Source organism: Pecten maximus, chromosome 9 (genome assembly GCF_902652985.1).
Source record: "Pecten maximus chromosome 9, xPecMax1.1, whole genome shotgun sequence".
Lineage (NCBI taxonomy): Eukaryota > Metazoa > Mollusca > Bivalvia > Pectinida > Pectinidae > Pecten > Pecten maximus.
The window spans coordinates 26,489,835-26,508,296 of NC_047023.1; the positions used below are offsets into that span (position 1 = coordinate 26,489,835).

The 18,462-nt window shown below is 33.5% G+C and overlaps 2 protein-coding genes across 3 annotated transcripts; one reads left to right on the forward strand and one right to left on the reverse strand.

Moving 5' to 3' along the window:
* Positions 1-4,969: 4,969 nt before the first annotated feature.
* Positions 4,970-13,190, reverse strand: LOC117334157 (methionine aminopeptidase 1D, mitochondrial-like). Its single transcript, XM_033893628.1, has 7 exons — positions 13,063-13,190; positions 11,462-11,778; positions 10,268-10,459; positions 9,554-9,717; positions 8,864-8,961; positions 5,645-5,698; positions 4,970-5,174 (listed from the first exon to the last, which is right to left on the reverse strand). Exons 1-7 carry the CDS (start codon positions 13,073-13,075, stop codon positions 5,032-5,034), a joined length of 981 nt encoding a protein of 326 aa, XP_033749519.1. The 5' UTR covers positions 13,076-13,190; the 3' UTR covers positions 4,970-5,031.
* Positions 13,191-13,267: 77 nt separating this feature from the next.
* On the forward strand, positions 13,268-18,235 carry LOC117334158 (protein canopy homolog 2-like). Of its 2 annotated transcripts, none has more exons than XM_033893630.1 (6): positions 13,268-13,375; positions 14,279-14,384; positions 14,880-14,995; positions 15,442-15,636; positions 15,991-16,093; positions 16,697-18,235. In XM_033893630.1, the coding sequence occupies exons 2-6, from the start codon at positions 14,297-14,299 to the stop codon at positions 16,936-16,938; spliced, it is 744 nt and encodes a 247-aa protein (XP_033749521.1). In that variant the 5' UTR covers positions 13,268-13,375; positions 14,279-14,296; the 3' UTR covers positions 16,939-18,235. The 2 variants fall into 2 exon arrangements, with proteins under 2 accessions (XP_033749521.1, XP_033749520.1); XM_033893629.1 differs by having other exon boundaries at positions 13,291-13,375; positions 14,267-14,384; positions 16,697-17,143.
* The last annotated feature ends 227 nt before the right edge of the window (positions 18,236-18,462 follow it).

The following is an 18,462-nucleotide window of genomic DNA, read 5'->3' on the forward strand; positions in this document are numbered from 1 at the left end:
CTTCTCCTCTTAGTTTTACGGGAAACAGGGATGGGATAGATGGCATGCCCCCCTACAACGTTAACGTCATCGACACGGAGTGAACTCGAGGCCTGCTCTGAATCCCTCATAACTCTTTTAGAGTGGTTTTCGTGATGAATGTTAAGGAAATTTTAAATATATACATGTAAACTTGATTTAATGTTATTACGAAAGATCAGGCACACATGATCTGTATTGATAAGCTCCTTAGCATTTTGCCAATAAAGGTTTTTTTGTTTGTCATTATGCGTTTCTTATATTTAGACAGCAGTTCATTAATCTAAAGGTACATGGAGGTCTCCGTTACCTATTCTGATAATCTCTTCAATATAATCAGCCTCGTATGGAAAAAAGTTAATGAACATTTGCAGTTCAAATTTGTCTATTTTCATTGAATATAACCAGTCCTGCATTTTCTTAATCAAAATAATACGCGAGGGGGAATTTTCGCGATAAAAGGACTCCGCGTAATTAGGGTAAATTCTCCCCTTACGTAAATTTCCGTGTTTACAGTGATGCGATCAAACTCTCATCAATACCGGACCCTTCGATGTCGACACCACACTTAAACACCTCATCTAGTGATGGGTAAATCCCTTCTGTGCGTAATGTACCACTTTAATTGGTTCTGGGGTTGTTTGATAGTTTTATGCGGCATATTTTGAATAATCTTTGACATTATATTTATAAATGAAAATGGAAAGGTCGATTGTTATACTAGTTATAGTTAGTCTTCTTAAAGCGGAGTAACTCTTGTGGTCTTGTAAGAACTAGAACATGTGGACTTATCAATAGTTTTCCTTAGTAAAACGATAATGAAGCTATTTCACGAATCATCTGTTTCAGAATCAGTTTAAGTAGAATTACACCAACAAGTTCCTGATATAACATGTAATGTTTCGTACATGTATAACGATTTGTGTTATCTTCCATCATTATTTCAATATTTCGGTATACAGTCTGTGCAATCTATATCAAGAAATATAAAATAAGTTCCTGCAATATTTCGAACAAACATTGATTTTGAAAATATGGTACTGTATCTGCTAGGAACTATGCTTGTGATGAGTCAAAGAGGGATTTTATATTCTAATATCAGTCTTCCATCATATCTCCGAGTAAGGCGATCTATATCTGTTACAAATACAAATGTATGTAATTCTTTGTTCTCCACATTATCAGTCACTACAACCAGGTAGTAATTTTCAATGGAAGACACGTATACATACAATGTATGCAAGTCTCTGGTTTTATTCAGGAAGTTCATTTCCATTGGAGTTTTGTCAGGTGATATAGTTATAGTGGAACCATATTGTATATACCTTCGGAAGGTTTTATTTTGTAAAACAGAATTTCAATCACTTAGTTTATTTGGTTTTCTAGACTTTATCGTAACAATTTAGCACTTCACATGGAATTTGTCGACAATTTCAACAGTTGACTGGAATTATTAAGTAATATCACAACATCCACGGTAAGAAGTATCTTCCTTCGTACAACGGCATCAGTATGTTTAACTTGTTTAGTGGGATAAGAATTACGATTTAAAGTGTCTTCTGGATTTATTATATACTTTTCTTTGTTTTTCCTAAGAAGTAGCATATCGATATGATTACACACACCAGTCTTCCTTCAGACTTGATTGGAACTAAATTTATGTTCAATGTTGGTACTCTGTTGTACATATCGATTATAACCTTTTACATGTACATGCTGGTATGGTGGAAAGGTCTGGCGGATGATCAATTTATCCGAAGGTTTCTGATGTTTTATTGGACTTTAAAAAATAGAATTTGGGTTAATTGGCCCATATCATATCTTTAAAAGGCCGATAAAACCGAAACCCTCGGAATACTGGTCAATAAGTTGTTAGCAGCCTTGAGTTATTTTTCAATGATGAAATTAATTGCAGTATCTTGTCCCGGATGTAGAGATCCATGTTCATTCAACATTGTTCACCAAAATTGGTACTTGGTCTGTGCTTCTTAGATTGTACATGGATTGCTCAATGGTAGCTACCTATACGCACGGTATTCACGCGCCCATTAGAAGAGCTACATGTATGTGTTACAACTACTTTACAGCAATACCGCATATTATTTAGCAAAAGAACTAACGGTAAATAGTTTGTAACCCTTTGATGTCCCACACAACTCGGCGACTCTCAGCAGGCAAAAAGTTTCTGATTGGTTGACCAATCAGTGTACATTGCCAGTTCGAATACAAACTTCCGATTGGCCCACGATATCGTTGTAGTGTTTCGAGTAGGCGGGGTTTACCCGAGAAATTCATGATGAAATACCCACTTTAGCATTGTCGATCAAGTCGGAGTTTGAAATTATTTGGTATTTAACCGGATTTTGTCTTTTTACGTAAAGGACCAATTATCATGAATTTGACAGTTTTACCCAAAAGTTAAAAAAAAACACTTAAAATTTCGGTTGTTTACATTCAAGTGCATTCAAGTGTCCCGATTCATCGGTCCATTAGGAAAAGTTTCTTAAATCACATTAAATTACAGAGACGAGCCCACTAACGAATCGCAACATCCTACCCATCGAAGTCGACTACAAAGGACTCGTCAGTGTTACACGCGTATCACATCGAATTCTTCCACCTGACGGTTTTGGCGTAATGCGATTTGTTTCATCATGCATTAGTTCCTGTTCAGGGTCTTGTAACGATATTTTTGAAGCACTGTCAAAAGTCACAAACCGTGTATACATGTATATATCGGGTATCATACATGTAATTAAAAAATGTATACCATATGTTCATGTATATGTAATCTCATGTCAGTTACCTGTCTGTTGGTCACTCTATTTTTATTTGTTTGTATTGTATTCAGTGTTGCCCACTTTTGGCTAGAATTAAAAAGAATATACTGAATTGAATATTGCTTCACATCGACGGTCAAGAATACGTTTACAAATATCGACGCCACACCAACACGTAACAGCACAGTCGATAGGCAATTAAAATAATCTACACAACGTCTATGACTTAAGATTCGTGTTCTTCTTTAATCAAACCATGACTCTTTCTGGTATAGAGGTACAAATATGAAGTGGTATCATCATCGATACTCGCGGGGTTACGATCACAATACGCTTTCCGTGATACATAGGGTCTAGTTAGTAATAACGACGGTAAGGTCCAATATTATAGGTACTGGATATAAGTCAACTGGAATGATTTTTTGTTCGTAAATTAAGAATTATATGGTGAATAATTTTCTCGGTAAATATCATTATAGACAAGGCTATTTTCCTAGAGTGAGCCATAGGCAAACTTTTAGTACTCGTGTTCTTCTACAGGAATTTTTTTTTAAATACGCGAAGTCCTACCCATATACAAAATGTAAACCTTACACACGATATCACAGATACACTTTTTTTCACTTTAATTTGTCTTGCATGTAACTTTTGACAACTTTATTTTATATCTATAATGGAATGCAAATCCTCGGTTCTTCACTTACAATGTTACTGTAGGTTATAGTCGAGGATATCTCTGACGCCGATCGAAACAAGATTTTTTTTAATCATGATCAATATGCTACAACAATGTTTTCTTTCAAGAGGGAATGTACATGTTCCTGGTATCACGTGCAATACACGCGTTTCTTTGATGTCGTTATGACGGAGGGTTGCTGTGATTCGATAGCGGACTGATGGTAATCCCCGTCCCTAATTTCTGTTCTGAACCGTGGATCGGGATACTTCAATGCAGTTTATTGTAGAAGTGTTTCTACAATTAACATGATAATTTTTTAAATGAAATCTTAAATAATAATAAAATCAACAGTACTGTGATTTGTCACGGCAATATGCCAATAACTTATGACCATCATCTCCGAAGCACTGCGTGAAATATCATTGGCTGACATCCTCCAGTATTATCGAAATATTGCATATTTAAATGTTTAAATTGGACCTCAAGTTCAACGCAGTTAATGAACAATATAAAGTAAACGGATTATTGTAGTTATTGTTTCTAATATACATATTTTTATATTCTTAAACGTTTTCTTCATTCTCACAATTTAAAAAAAAATAGTAATAAAAACAGGTTACATTTAAAATAGTTCTAATAAACTATCCAAGTTTTTGGCCAAAATACCATACAAGCAAGTGTCATATACTCATCTTTTTTAATATTCATCATGTTTCGTTCTCTGATATAAGATTTTTAGCTTATTGGGTAGGCTTATCTAATAAAAGAAAATCTTTTTTTATATGGTTATAAAAGCCTATCTAACACTCTTTCCCTCGTATTCTTTTTAAAATTCTGCAAATCAACGCGTACTTTTAAGCTACTCGCTACTTAAAATGTGATTGTTGTATGTTGAACACTTGCTGAAAACACCATTTTAAAACTATATGTATAAACATTCTAGGTGCTTGCACAAAAATGAATTTTGAAAAAATGATTTTTTTTTTATTAATTTTGAAAAAATGATTCGGAAATTTTGACCGACTATTTTAGCCCCGCCTACTTGCAAAACTTCAAGTACATTGTACGTCAATCGAACGTTTGTATTCGAACTTGTAGTGTTTCACTGATTGGTCAACCAATCAGAAACGTTTGCCTTCTGAGAGTCGCTGAGTTGTGTGGGACATCAAAGGGTTACAAACTATTTACCGTTACTTCTTTTGCTAAATAATATGCGGTATTGCTGTATCCAGTAAAAAATTATTTTTCATTCTATTTGTTTACAGGTTGGGTTTTATGGTTAGATTTTAATTACTTCTGAGTCACCGAACCCCCAATGTGACATGTTTACCATTAATTTCTACCATATTTCTTATATACATGTACTTTAATTTCTAAAATTCGCTGTCTGATAATCTAACAATATCAAGGAAGCAGCCTTTTAATGACATTTAGCTGGTATAAATAAAGATATACACTTTGTATATGAAAACACACAAACAAAACAATATCATCACTCAATCCTCAAATACATTTTAATCTAAAAAACAATTCTAACATAGGTTATTTTCTGTGTCAGCTTGTTAATGTTTCTGCTCCTTCATCTGTTATAAGAATTGTATGTTCAAACTGAGCTGAGCGCCCACCATCATTGGAAACACACGTCCAACCGTCTGGTAACACAGTGTAGTCTGTACTTCCTTCACAAACCAGTGGCTCTGTCATAAAGAGAAGACATATTATAATACTGAGGTACATATATAAGGTTTGTTTCTTTCGTAAAGTGTCATAAAGAGAAGACATATGTTATTATATTGCGGTACATATATAAGGGATATTTCTTTCTTAAAGTGTCATAAAGAGAAGACATATGTTATTATATTGCGGTACATATATAAGGGATATTTCTTTCGTAAAGTGTCATAAAGAGAAGACATGTTATTATACTGAGGTACATATAAGGGATATTTCTTTCGTAAAGTGTCATAAAGAGAAGACATGTTTATTATACTGAGGTACATATATAAGGGATATTTCTTTCGTAAAGTGTCATAAAGAGAAGACATATTATAATACTGAGGTACATATAGAAGGGATATTTCTTTCGTAAAGTTTTAGGAAGTTGATACATGAGCCAAACTTTCAATGTTAATACCAAACATAATTTAGACTTGAATTGTTCACTGACCTATTGTAAAGGTCATTCCACTCTGCATTAAAACTTCCTCGTCAGGTTCATGTGCTGAAACATAAGTAATTATATATTACAGAGAAACACTGGTGACAATAACAGTATCTTTAAAACACTATAGTGGGACAATGAATGTACCCACAATTTTAATGCCCCATAATCGAGTCAGCAGATTTCGTGAGAATGCAGGTAACAACTGAAAGTCATTTTACTAGGTGGTAAAGGTTTAGGAAAATAATCTAGATGATATACTGAGGAGTTAATGATGTAGGAATGGAGTTTAAGGAATGTAGTTAATGGTTGAGGAATGGAGTCTAAAGGATGTAGTTAATGGTTGAGGAATGGAGTCTAAAGGATGTAGTTAACAGTTGAGGAATTGGGTCTAAAGGATGTAGTTAACATTTGAGGAATGGAGTTTAAGGAATGTAGTTAACAGATGAGGAATGGAGTTTAAATGATGTAGTTAATGGTTGAGAAATTGATTCTAAAGGATGTAGTTAACAGGTGAGGAATGGAGTCTAAAGGATGTAGTTAATGGATGAGGAATGGAGTCTAAAGGATGTAGTTAACAGTTGAGGAATGGGGACTGAAGGATGTAGTTAATGGATGAGGAATGGATATAAAAGATGTAGTTAATGGATGAGGAATGGAGTCTAAAGGATGTAGTTAATGGATGAGGAATGGAGTCTAAAAGATGTAGTTAATGGATGAGGAATGGAGTCTAAAAGATGTAGTTAATGGTTGATGAATGGATTCTAAAATATGTAGTTAATGGATGAGGAATGGAGTCTAAAGGATGTAGTTAACAGTTGAGGAATGGGGACTGAAGGATGTAGTTAAAAGTTGAGGAAGGAAGTTTAAAAGATGTAGTTAACAGCTGAGGAATGGAGTCTAAAAGATGTAGTTAATGGATGAGGAGGAATGGATTCTAAATGATGGTAGTTAAAAGTTGGGGAATGAAGTTTAAAAGATGTAGTTAACAGTTAAGGAATGTAGTTTAAACGATGTAGTTAATGGATGAGGAATGGATTCTAAATGATGGTAGTTAAAAGTTGGGGAATGAAGTTTAAATGATGTAGTTAACAGGTGAGGAATGGAGTCTAAAGGATGTAGTTAACAGTTGAGGAATGGATTCTTAATGGGTTCAGGAAAATAATCTAGATGATATACTTAGGAGTTAATGGTGTAGGAATGCAGTCTAAAGGATGTAGTTAATGGATGAGGAATGGAGTCTAAAGGATGTAGTTAATGGATGAGGAATGGATTCTAAAAGATGTAGTTAATGGATGAGGAATGGAGTCTAAAGGATGTAGTTAACAGTTGAGGAATGGGGACTGAAGGATGTAGTTAAAAGTTGAGGAAGGAAGTTTAAAAGATGTAGTTAACAGCTGAGGAATGGAGTCTAAAAGATATAGTTAATGGATGAGGAGGAATGGATTCCAAAAGTTGTAGTTAACAGTTGAGGAACTGACTGTTTAAAGGATGTAGTTAATGTTTGAGGAATGGAGTCTAAAGGATGTAGTTAATGGATGAGGAATGGATTCTAAATGATGGTAGTTAAAAGTTGGGGAATGAAGTTTAAAAGATGTAGTTAACAGTTGAGGAATGTAGTTTAAATGATGTAGTTAACAGGTGAGGAATGGAGTCTAAAGGATGTAGTTAATGGATGAGGAATGGAGTCTAAAAGATGTAGTTAGTGGATGAGGAATGGAGTCTAAAGGATGTAGTTAGTGGATGAGGAATTGATTCTAAAATATGTAGTTAATGGATGAGGAATGGATTCTTAATGGGTTCAGGAAAATAATCCAGATGATATACTTAGGAGTTAATGGTGTAGGAATGGAGTCTAAAGGATGTAGTTAATGGATGAGGAATGGAGTTTAAAGGATGTAGTTAACAGTTGAGGAATGGGGACTGAAGGATGTAGTTAAAAGTTTAGAAAGGAAGTTTAAAAGATATAGTTAACAGCTGAGGAATGGAGTCTAAAAGATGTAGTTAGTGGATGAGGAATGGAGTCTAAAGGATGTAGTTAGTGGATGAGGAATGGATTCTAAAATATGTAGTTAATGGATGAGGAATGGATTCTAAAATATGTAGTTAATGGATGAGGAATGGATTCTAAAATATGTAGTTAATGGATGAGGAATGGATTCTTAATGGGTTCAGGAAAATAATCCAGATGATATACTTAGGAGTTAATGGTGTAGGAATGGAGTCTAAAGGATGTAGTTAATGGATGAGGAATGGATTCTAAATGATGGTAGTTAAAAGTTGGGGAATGAAGTTTAAAAGATGTAGTTAACAGTTGAGGAATGTAGTTTAAATGATGTAGTTAACAGGTGAGGAATGGAGTCTAAAGGATGTAGTTAACAGTTGAGGAATGGGGACTGAAGGATGTAGTTAATGGATGAGGAATGGAGTCTAAAAGATGTAGTTAATGGATGAGGAATGGATTCTTAATGGGTTCAGGAAAATAATCTAGATGATATACTTAGGAGTTAATGGTGTAGGAATGGAGTCTAAAGGATGTAGTTAATGGATGAGGAATGGAGTCTAAAGGATGTAGTTAACAGTTGAGGAATGGGGACTGAAGGAGGCAGTTAAAAGTTGAGGAAGGAAGTTTAAAAGATGTAGTTAACAGCTGAGGAATGGAGTCTAAAAGATGTAGTTAATGGATGAGGAGGAATGGATTCTAAAAGTTGTAGTTATATAATTAACAGTTGAGGAACTGACTGCCTAAAGGATGTAGTTAATGTTTGAGGAATGGTGTCTGAAAGATGTAGTTAATGTTTGAGTAATGGTGTCTAAATGATGTAGTTAAAAGTTGGGGAATGAAGCTTAAAAGATGTAGTTAATGGATGAGGAATGGAGTCTAAAGGATGTAGTTTATACATGTACATGTAGTTGAAAAATGGAGGCTTAAGGATAAAGGCTTCATTTTATATGAGAATTTAGTGTTCCATCTTATTTTAAAATGCAGAACTACTATTGCCTTTGTGAGCAGAAGGTATAGTTATTTTCTTTCAAAAAAACAGTGGCATGATTTTTGTTCTTTTTCTTATCCAACACATTGACCTAGATATCTTCATATTTTCTAAAGAATATCAGACTTCATCTTATATCATAAACACTTATTTTTGCTAGTTATTTGCCAATGATAAGATCTTATATATTTTTTTGTATGTTTGGACAAGTGGATATAAATACTGTACTTACCAACATGTATAACATCTGGAGGACCATGGAAGTAAGTACCGATCCCATGACCTAGTATTTCAGGAACAACCGAAAGTCCTTGTGATTCAGCAACCTCACTTGAAATATAAAATATATGTATATGTTTTAGAAAAATGACACTCTCCATTTCTGAAATTAGATCATAAAATATATATATGACATGCAAGTTTATTAAACTTTTATCCTATTTACCACTTTCTAGAAACACAAACTTTAAAGTTGGTTCAATATTTCTGAATATAAAAAAAACATTTGTTTAAAAATGTGACTGAAATACCACTGAAATAGATTAATCTAAGTCTGTGGTAATACATTTACCTCAAGCTCAAAACAAATAAACAATACAGATGAAATCCAGCTCTGCATATATTATCTGGGAACATTTTATAAGTATAACATGTCTTACAAAATCCTGAATAAATGTCAATAACTCTTCAGTAGCCTATCCCCTGTCTTTAGAATATTAAAAAATTATAAATAAAGATAGCTTTATAATTTTGGTCTCCAGGATGTGTCTGATAAGTTTGATACTAGGGGAGATAATCTAGTACCTGGTATTAGAATTCAGCAAATTCATTACAAATCCATATGGGCTGGTGCCAGTCTAGTGCCAGCCATTATAAGTATTTCAAATGTTCATAACAGCATCTTGTCATCATGGATCCATACCTTATAGCATCTCCAATAACACTCATTGGCTGTCCAGGTCTACAAACACTAATGCCAGCATCTCGACAACGTCTCGCCACATCCACTAAATGTTTACCATCTTCATCAACGTCTCCTACCAGATAGGTTTCTGATACATCACCATGATAACCATCCAAATATATCTGGAACAATTTTTTTTTATATCTTAATTTGCTTATAATTAATTTACAATGAACTGTTGAAGTAGAAGATTATTCCATTTATAGTTTGTATTACCAATATTCCCAACAGCCAAGTGAAACCTATAAATATCTTCATTAACATGAACAGTATTTTACCTAATAAACACACTACAGTAACAAATCAACAGAAAAATTGGGAAAAGGACTTATAATAAAACTACTCACAAGTTCACGTACTTATTTGAATTCAGGATAGAAGAATACATGTACATATATATATATAAATGTACATTGTATAAGGAGATGCCCACCCATCTCCTCGCTGATAAAGGACATAAGTGTGTATATAGGGACAGGAGTGATATTTAGGTTGAATGTGGTATCATTAAATTTCAAAAGAGTGACATTTTATCAGAGACTTTTATATCACACATGTGATATGTAAGTCTATGACTTTATTGAACTAACACTTAGGCAGAGAACCTTCAATTTTAATATATTGGTCCATAATAGGTAATAGATTTAACAGTTAACAGAAACATATACTTACAGTTACATCAACATTAATGATATCTCCATCATACAGGGGTCGAAGGTCAGGAATTCCATGGATCATTACATTGTTCACTGATGTACATATCGATTTATAAAAGAGGTTGTAGAAGAGAGGTGATGGGTAACAATTATGTTCAATGCACATCTCATGGGCAAACTCATCAAGTTCATCTGTAGTTACCCCAGCCTATCAAAAACAATACAACATTTCAATTATGTACTAGTAATACAGATATCTCAGAAAGAAAGGAATACAGTGTCACCTGTCTAAACCGGATGCGACTGGAACCAGACAATTTGGCCGGTTTACACAGGTATCCTGTTCTTAGAGATCTGTAATAATCAACATCTACAACAAAAGAACAGTCAGTCGCTTCAAGATCTGAATTTTTTTTACAAGGGCATATTAATAAAAAAAAAAAGGAATATATATATAGGTAAACATCAGTTTCGACACTTTCGTAGTGGAGTCCTGAACATTTTTCAAATCCTAGACCATTTACTTTAATAAGATATATATATTAGGGGCTGAACCTGTATTTATTTTTTCAGCACTAAAATTTGACCTTCTTCAAACATCAGTCGGGAATTCCATGTTTAACATATACAGAGTTGTATTCTGGTTTGATATATCTGCTGCTCCCTCCTTCAGCTATGTCAGTACATGTACATGTATATGACAAGTTTGGTGTATAAACACATGATGAGTGCAGCCATGAAATTATATGAGACTACATACATTATTAAATTTGGGTTCATAAATGTTTTGAAAATGAGCACAACATACAATGTACATAGATTTCATAGGGTGACAGAGTAAATTTACTAATATGGAAGAAAAGCAAAACACTATCCTGTATAACATTTGCAAACATGTACTTTATCATTAGCTTGTCATTTTCATATAAAACTGAATAAACATCGATGTTGTCATTATTACTATAATTTTGTCAACAAATAGAACAACTTATTTACCATATTTCTCATGACAATATACAGCTGTACTATAATATTTTGGAGAAACTAATAAAGATTCAAGGTTGTTTTACCATATATTACAGGTGCCGAAAAATACTAGATCATATAATTGACCATTGCCCACACATTGATTGCTATAATACATCTTTAGTGACTAATAGTCCATATTCTTATAATATGAACAATTATTAAAAAAAAAATGTTTGCAAACCTTTATTTGTCCAGCAGTTGCATCCAGAATTTTTCTTGCAAGTTCACAGGAGTTTCTCATTTTTTCAATCTGTTCTTTATTCTTCAGTTCAAGTTTTTCTATTTTGCCAACTGTAGGGTTTTGAACATAGGAAGGCATTGGTATACGATCTCTTGGAAAATCCCTCAGAGGTGTGCAATCAACTGGACGCACAAGTTTAAACTTTCTCCTTGAATAATGGAACTTTGAAACCTCTTGCTCTGATGTAACTTCTGACAATGTGCAGTATTTTGAACCATTATTCACAAATGGTCTGTAGGACAACAGCAGCCTTCCAACTACATGTAAAACACAGAATGAAAGTATCTTGAAAGAAAGAAGTTTTTATTCAAAGCTATGGTTTTTTGTTTATACATATAAAATTTCATCAAGCTAAACGTCATAATCCCCTATGGGTTTATATATCTTCATTTGACTTCCTTCAAGTCTGTTCAGTTGCATCAACAATTCATAACTTAAGTGTGCAATAAAAATCTTAAAAATGAATGTGAACCAACTCTGTGCACACCAAGTTACATCCTCCAATGACAGGATGATCAACAAAAAAACATGGGCTTGTTTATCTAATGTCAAGAAAATTCACTGCCAGTTCATGGTAGCTTTAATTTACACATTTAAGCTTACTTTGTTTTTTGTCAAACAGACTCTAACTGAGAGAGTCTGACTCTGTACATATAAGTCATATAGATGAAATTGTGATTTTTGCCCATGTGTTTTCATTGCCTCTCCCCACAATGAACACCAGAAAGTCCCACGACTACATGTACTGTATATGTGTCCTTGACCGGACCATACTCGGGAATTCAATTCAATTCAAACTTTCTTTATAGTCGGTACCCATATAGTCGACCCAGTCCAGTTCCGCTACATATATTATAACAAATCACCATTACTGTCATTAGCTCCAATGAGCTTTTAAAACCGACCCCAACAGTAAAAGACATGCACAAATACAAAATAAAATAAATACAAAGGAGGCTAATTTTTCATCTGACAATTATTTTTGTGTGATGTAGTTCCGCGCCTACTGTACCCGCTGTGATTAGCCCAAGTTTCCTCTGGCCCTGACGCCATGTCTGGTGTTCATGGCGTCAGGATCAGAGGAAACTCGGCTAGTTGGAGTAACCACAGGTGCCTGACTCGATTTATAAAATAATAACATATACAATTGTATAAGAGTACATATAAATATATATCTTATTATCTTATAAACAAGTCAGGCACCTGTGATACAATCGAAGCTACGGTAATAAATAAATACATCAGATTTCAAGCCTGAGGGAGTTCAGAACCTTTCTCATTTATATATACTCTTATATGTTATTATTTTATAAAACGAGTCATGATCAGGCACCTGTGGAGTAACTGCACGAGTGTGATTGTAGGTAAGTCAAGTCTGTTAATTGAGAAAGAAAAGGTGTCATGCGATTATATCAATTGATAACAATAAAATACAATTCCAATTGGACACAGCCACCTTCAACACACTCTTCTTTCACGAAAAAAAAATTATAAACTAGTTTCTACAATCAAATATAGATCTAGGCCTAGATATTGTCTACCTTTGCTCCTCATTTCAGCAACTTCGACTACGTCGCTTATTGAACTAAAAACAAACTGTACGGAAAAGTGAAATTTGAAGAAAATATTACTTTTATCAATTATATATATATGAGGGTCGAAAAATTTGCTCGGAGTATTTTAGCCATGTTTTTAGATAGAAAGATAAAATCTAGGACTTTCAATTTACGACTTATCTCATTTTTTTTAAATATCGCAAGCGGCACGTTCGAACTTTTTTAACGAAGTGCACCAGTCTTTACCCGAACCGGTGTCAATTTAGGTGATATTTCAAGTGAAACTTTATCTCGCAAGGTAAGTAGTGGACATGATCAGCTCTTTTCGTTATATGTTAATCTTGATGGACCTCCTATTCTTAAAAATATTGTTTTAAAATCCCTTTTTGCATTACAAACCCTTATTCCAAGTGGTGGCCAATCAGATTCACCCACATCAGCCCTGTTCGTTATTACAATGTTACGTGTCGGTTGTTGCCAGGATTCTTGTCATTGGCACGGAAATAATTCATCATGTATTCATATGCAATGATAGTTACAGTTGTTTCGTTATCACATTTTTTTCGATCTATTTTGTTTAACACAAAAATGTAATAAGAGTTATTTCCCCTATGTCACAAGTTAAGTTTCATTGCATTGGGTGTATATATTGACAGAAGAGTATATGTTGTCTAATATATAACCCTTGTTAATACTAGCCCCAATATACCGCTTGGCTAAATAGACCTTCTCTTTAGCTCGATCGGTCGAGCATAAGACTAGTAAGCCCGAGGTTCCAGGTTCGATCCCTAGCAGAGGCAGTGATTTATAATCAATCATATGCGCTCTGTTACATTGGTGCCCTTGTATGTAGGGACTCGGGAATATGATACTCATTGCTGCTTGCAAAAGCATCGCTGTTACCCCTGAAAACTTGAGAACAAGGTCTTTTCCTGGAGGGGGAGTTTTTAACCCTGGTAAATACTAGCCGCAATATACAGCACGGCTAGAGAGAATTATCTTTAGCTCGATCGGTTGAGCATAAGACTAGTATAAGCCAGAGGTCCCTGGTTCGATCGCTAGCAGAGGCAGTGGTTTGAATTTAATTAATCATGCGCTGTAGCTGTTACATATAATTTAAAGATTGCTGCAATATTGAATGATAGTAACATGCATATGTATGAAAATGAATGCATGGTATTTATTGTAGTCTTTGTTTTAGGCAATAATTTGAAAGGAAATGGATCTGCATATTTCCTGGGCTTTTCTCATCCCTCTGATGCTCATGCTGACTGAAGCAAAGAAGGACAAAGAGCTCTATTGTGCTGGTAAATTTCATTCATTATATTATTTAAATTAATGTTATTAGAACAAAAAAAGATGTATTTAATATGATTTTTTTTTTAAATATATCTACATGTACTTTCTGCCGAATTGAATTTTATGGCTGTTATACACTGATGTATTTGAACTGCTGATAATTAATGTCAATTGTGAAAATCAATTAATTACTTTAAAAAGATGATAAACTGTCTGTCTTTTTAAAAAATGTTTGTTGAAACTGAAATCATCCCATATATATTTAAAATGTAATTGTATGCTTTCAAAAGGTCTTAAAAAGGCTTGAAAAATTCATTTTGCCTTCTATATCATGATATAGATCTATTTAAAAAAAAAAATCTGTAAACCTGTGAAAAAACAGATTATCATGCATATAATAATTATAAGGCACTACATAGTTTATTGATATTTTCACAAATCATGTATTGTCTAATATTGATTATTATCTTATACCTAACCTTTATTAATTGTTTTGGTTTCAGTCTGCAGAGCCTTGGTTGATGAAGTTAGCTTTAGTATTGGTGAAGTTGATCCGAAGAAATTGGTTCAGGTTGGAAGTTTTCGAATTGATGGAAAAGGAAATCAGATGACAAAGCAGGTTAGGATTGGTTAATTAGGTTTTCAATCCTTTCTCTAGATAGGATTTTGTTTCTTCAAATGAATGTTTTGTAGCTATGATAAAAGATTAGGAAATAAGCATTTACATAAAGAATATATTGACAGCTATAGAATAATTTACCGGTAACCATGCAATTTACAAAATTGATAAACTTTTACTTTTATGTTTAAGGATAAATCAAAGGTCAATTGTCAAGAATTGATTAAACTGACATTGGAGGAAGCAATTAAATTTTGGTGAAAAAAACCCCAGATATTTATTGTCTCCAAATGAAATTGAAACATAGATATAGACTTACCATCTTAGTTTGTTGTGACCAGGCCTGTCTTCACTTGTATGCATCTAATGTTTTTTAATCTAGCTAAGTCCTGTGATTTGTTTATTTCGATGTTTTGGTATTTAATACAGTTATTGTCCAATTGCAGGTTCCCCTTGCTAGATCAGAAATACATCTTACTGAGTTATTGGAAGGAGTGTGTGAAAGATTTAAAGACTACGCAGAAACTAAAAATAGTGCAGGAAAAACAAGTGTAGTAAGAACGGCCTCTAGAAATGGGAAACCTATATCCCTGCAAAATATATCTATCAGCAGCGAGAAACAGAAACTCATCCGTTTTGCTGTGAGTAAAACAAAATTTAATTTTTCTTATGTTACTTGATATGCCATTTATTTCAGTATTTCGATCAACGATTGATGCCCTCTCAAGTTATAGCATATAACCACAGATTAGAACATTGTTGAGTTGGCACATTCACTCTGCTCTAACGAAATGTCCCTTTATAAATATACATGTACATGAATTGGAATGGTTAGGTGTTATGGTCCAATATTAAATAAAGGGATTTGTGAATTGCTCATAATACTTTTCCCTGATAAAAAGTGAACTTTGCTTCATACTATATTAAAACAATTAGATCATGACTAACCCCCGGTATATACATATTCTATAATTAACTTTTCATCTAATTTGTAGTGTGATACAATACTAGAAGACCATGAGGATGACATGATGGCAGCCTTCAAAAAATACACCGAGCAATCTGAAGCAGAGGAGAAAGTTTGTAGGGAAATAGCAAGTAAGTACAATCTAACACTCTGCTATGAAGAAGTCTTTTGAATCTGATAAAAAATGGGTAATGGTTGACTTGAGGATAGTTTCTCTTAATCCTTTTGTTTATGGGACATTCGTGATTGGTGAACCAGGCAAGACTTGAGCTGTGTTATCCCACAGTATGTATATAAAGTCTTAAGAGGCCATCTACTGAAAAATCTTTCTCCATCTTCTAGTGGGAAACATGGAGGAGATGACAATCTGTTTTTGAATGGAAATATCTATCATCACATCATCAAATACCCCCAACTGTTACAAGTCAACTAAACTCTATTTTATTAATTAGTAAATCATTGGATATATGTCACCAATTTGTTCACAATAGATTTTGTGTAGAGAACATTATAAACTATAGAAATTTATATGTATTTTTGTATGGTCAACAAATAGGTAAATTGAAAGACTGTATTATATATTTTTTTATACAGGAATGGATATGAAAGATTGTCATTATTTATTTATCTTCATTATACATGGTTGTATATAAATAAATGAAATATAAAGCATACTTATCTACATTTACTAATGAATATCAAATAAACTTATCATTTTTGAAATAAATTTACAGACTTGTGTTCAGAAGGAGATCTCCAGGTATCTATGCCCTCTTCAGAAATGACAGCAGAGGAAATAGCAGCAATGGACAATGAAAGTGATAGTGACGAGACAGATGTTGAAGACAGCGAAGATGAAGACTCAGAAAATGATGCCAGTCCACCAGAGGTAGTCTCCACCAATGATGAGGAATATGTTTCAATGACAAATCAACAAGAAGAGACAGAACAGAAGTCTGAGAAGGAGGAGCTATGATGCTAGTCTCTTTCTTTAGTGTGTTAGTTCTGAGTGTTTGTTTTAGTCATACTATCATACCCATGTCGCCCTTTTGTGTGAATATTTAAGTATTTTCATGAATAGGTTCAATTTTCATACCACTTTCTTGATGATTTTTTTTAATAATCAATTTGCATTTTGCTTTATTCTTTCTCATGAAATAATGTTAAAGATCGTACCTTTAAAGAAAAAGTTACAAACAAAGACTACATAGAGTTAAGCTCACTGCAGCATCATTTCCTTTTCTTGCTACAATTTTGTTGTCATGAAATGCAATGTAAAATTAAAAACCGAACCACAATGATTTCAGAAAATGTAGCACAAACACTGCATAATACAAACACTCACACCAGTACTCTTAACGGAAGTACATGGAAGCATGCTTCAGGAAATAACTTTTTTGTGATGATTGTGTATGAAATACTGTATGAGAGACCTGCATTATTTAGAAATCATATTGTATTTATTGAATTCAATAACCCAGGTAGAATATTTGAATTATTGATCATTGGTTCAACCTAACCGTGTTTCTATGAACAGAGATGTGTAATGACATGAATGACCAGAATGCATGGGTTGTCTACTGTATAAATGCTTGATAACAGTGTGACAAAGCAATACATAAATGCCAAAAAAATTATATTTGATACCATAGCAAGGAATATTTTAATGAAAAATAAAAGATTGTAAGTTCATATGACACAGAATACAGAAGAAAACAGTATCGTGATAATAACAGTTGTTAACATATTGTGATTGAATATTTTTTTCTGACATTGAATTTTAAAAATATGCATAGGAGGTTGATTTTTGAATATATATGTGATACACATTTTAAGTGCTTTCAACTAGTAAACAATTCAAAGTTCCTGGTACCAATTATGTTGATTATTTATAAATCATTTAGGAAGAAATCTTAAAAACTTGAATCCTTTACACTCTTGTTGGAATAATTCTAACAAAATGACATGTTTGGTAAAAATATTAATTTTCAAATATTGAATGAACTTACAGGAATACTTACTTTAATATATACAGTTGTATAATATATGTTATTAAGTGAACAAGGACAGATGTGAAAGCATGGACAGAGAGTATGCCTTTTTCACTATAAAAAGGGAACGGATATTGTCTGATGATACATAATAAATCTTAATGTGTGAAAGCTTGGATGGGATACACGCCAATATGTATGTTCCATTAGATATCCTTTATTTTTATACATGAATGTATTGCAATGGAAGAAAAAATTCAGGCACTGTTTTATTTCCAATCATCATTGGTTTTCCTTGATTTGAAATCCTTTTGTTGTTAAAATTACATCCTCTTGATTACCGAGACATTTTGTTTCTAGATTATAGGGACATTTTGTACTTGAATTACAGGGACATTTTGTGCCTAGATTACAAAGACATTTTTAGCCCACCATTATCAGATGGTGGGCTATTCAAATCGCCCTGCGTCCGTGGTCCGTGGTCCGTCCCTCCGTCCGTCCGTCCGTCC

Coding starts and splice junctions, on each gene's coding strand:
- LOC117334157 (XM_033893628.1), bottom strand. Junction 9,718..10,267: donor TCATTAATGTTGATGTAACT/GTAAGTATATGT, acceptor AAATTGTTCCAG/ATATATTTGGATGGTTATCA. Junction 5,175..5,644: donor TGGAATGACCTTTACAATAG/GTCAGTGAACAA, acceptor TCTTTATGACAG/AGCCACTGGTTTGTGAAGGA.
- LOC117334158 (XM_033893630.1), top strand. CDS start 14,297: ATGGATCTGCATATTTCCTGGGCTTTTCTCATCCCTCTGATGCTCATG. Junction 14,385..14,879: donor CAAAGAGCTCTATTGTGCTG/GTAAATTTCATT, acceptor TTTTGGTTTCAG/TCTGCAGAGCCTTGGTTGAT. Junction 14,996..15,441: donor GAAATCAGATGACAAAGCAG/GTTAGGATTGGT, acceptor GTCCAATTGCAG/GTTCCCCTTGCTAGATCAGA.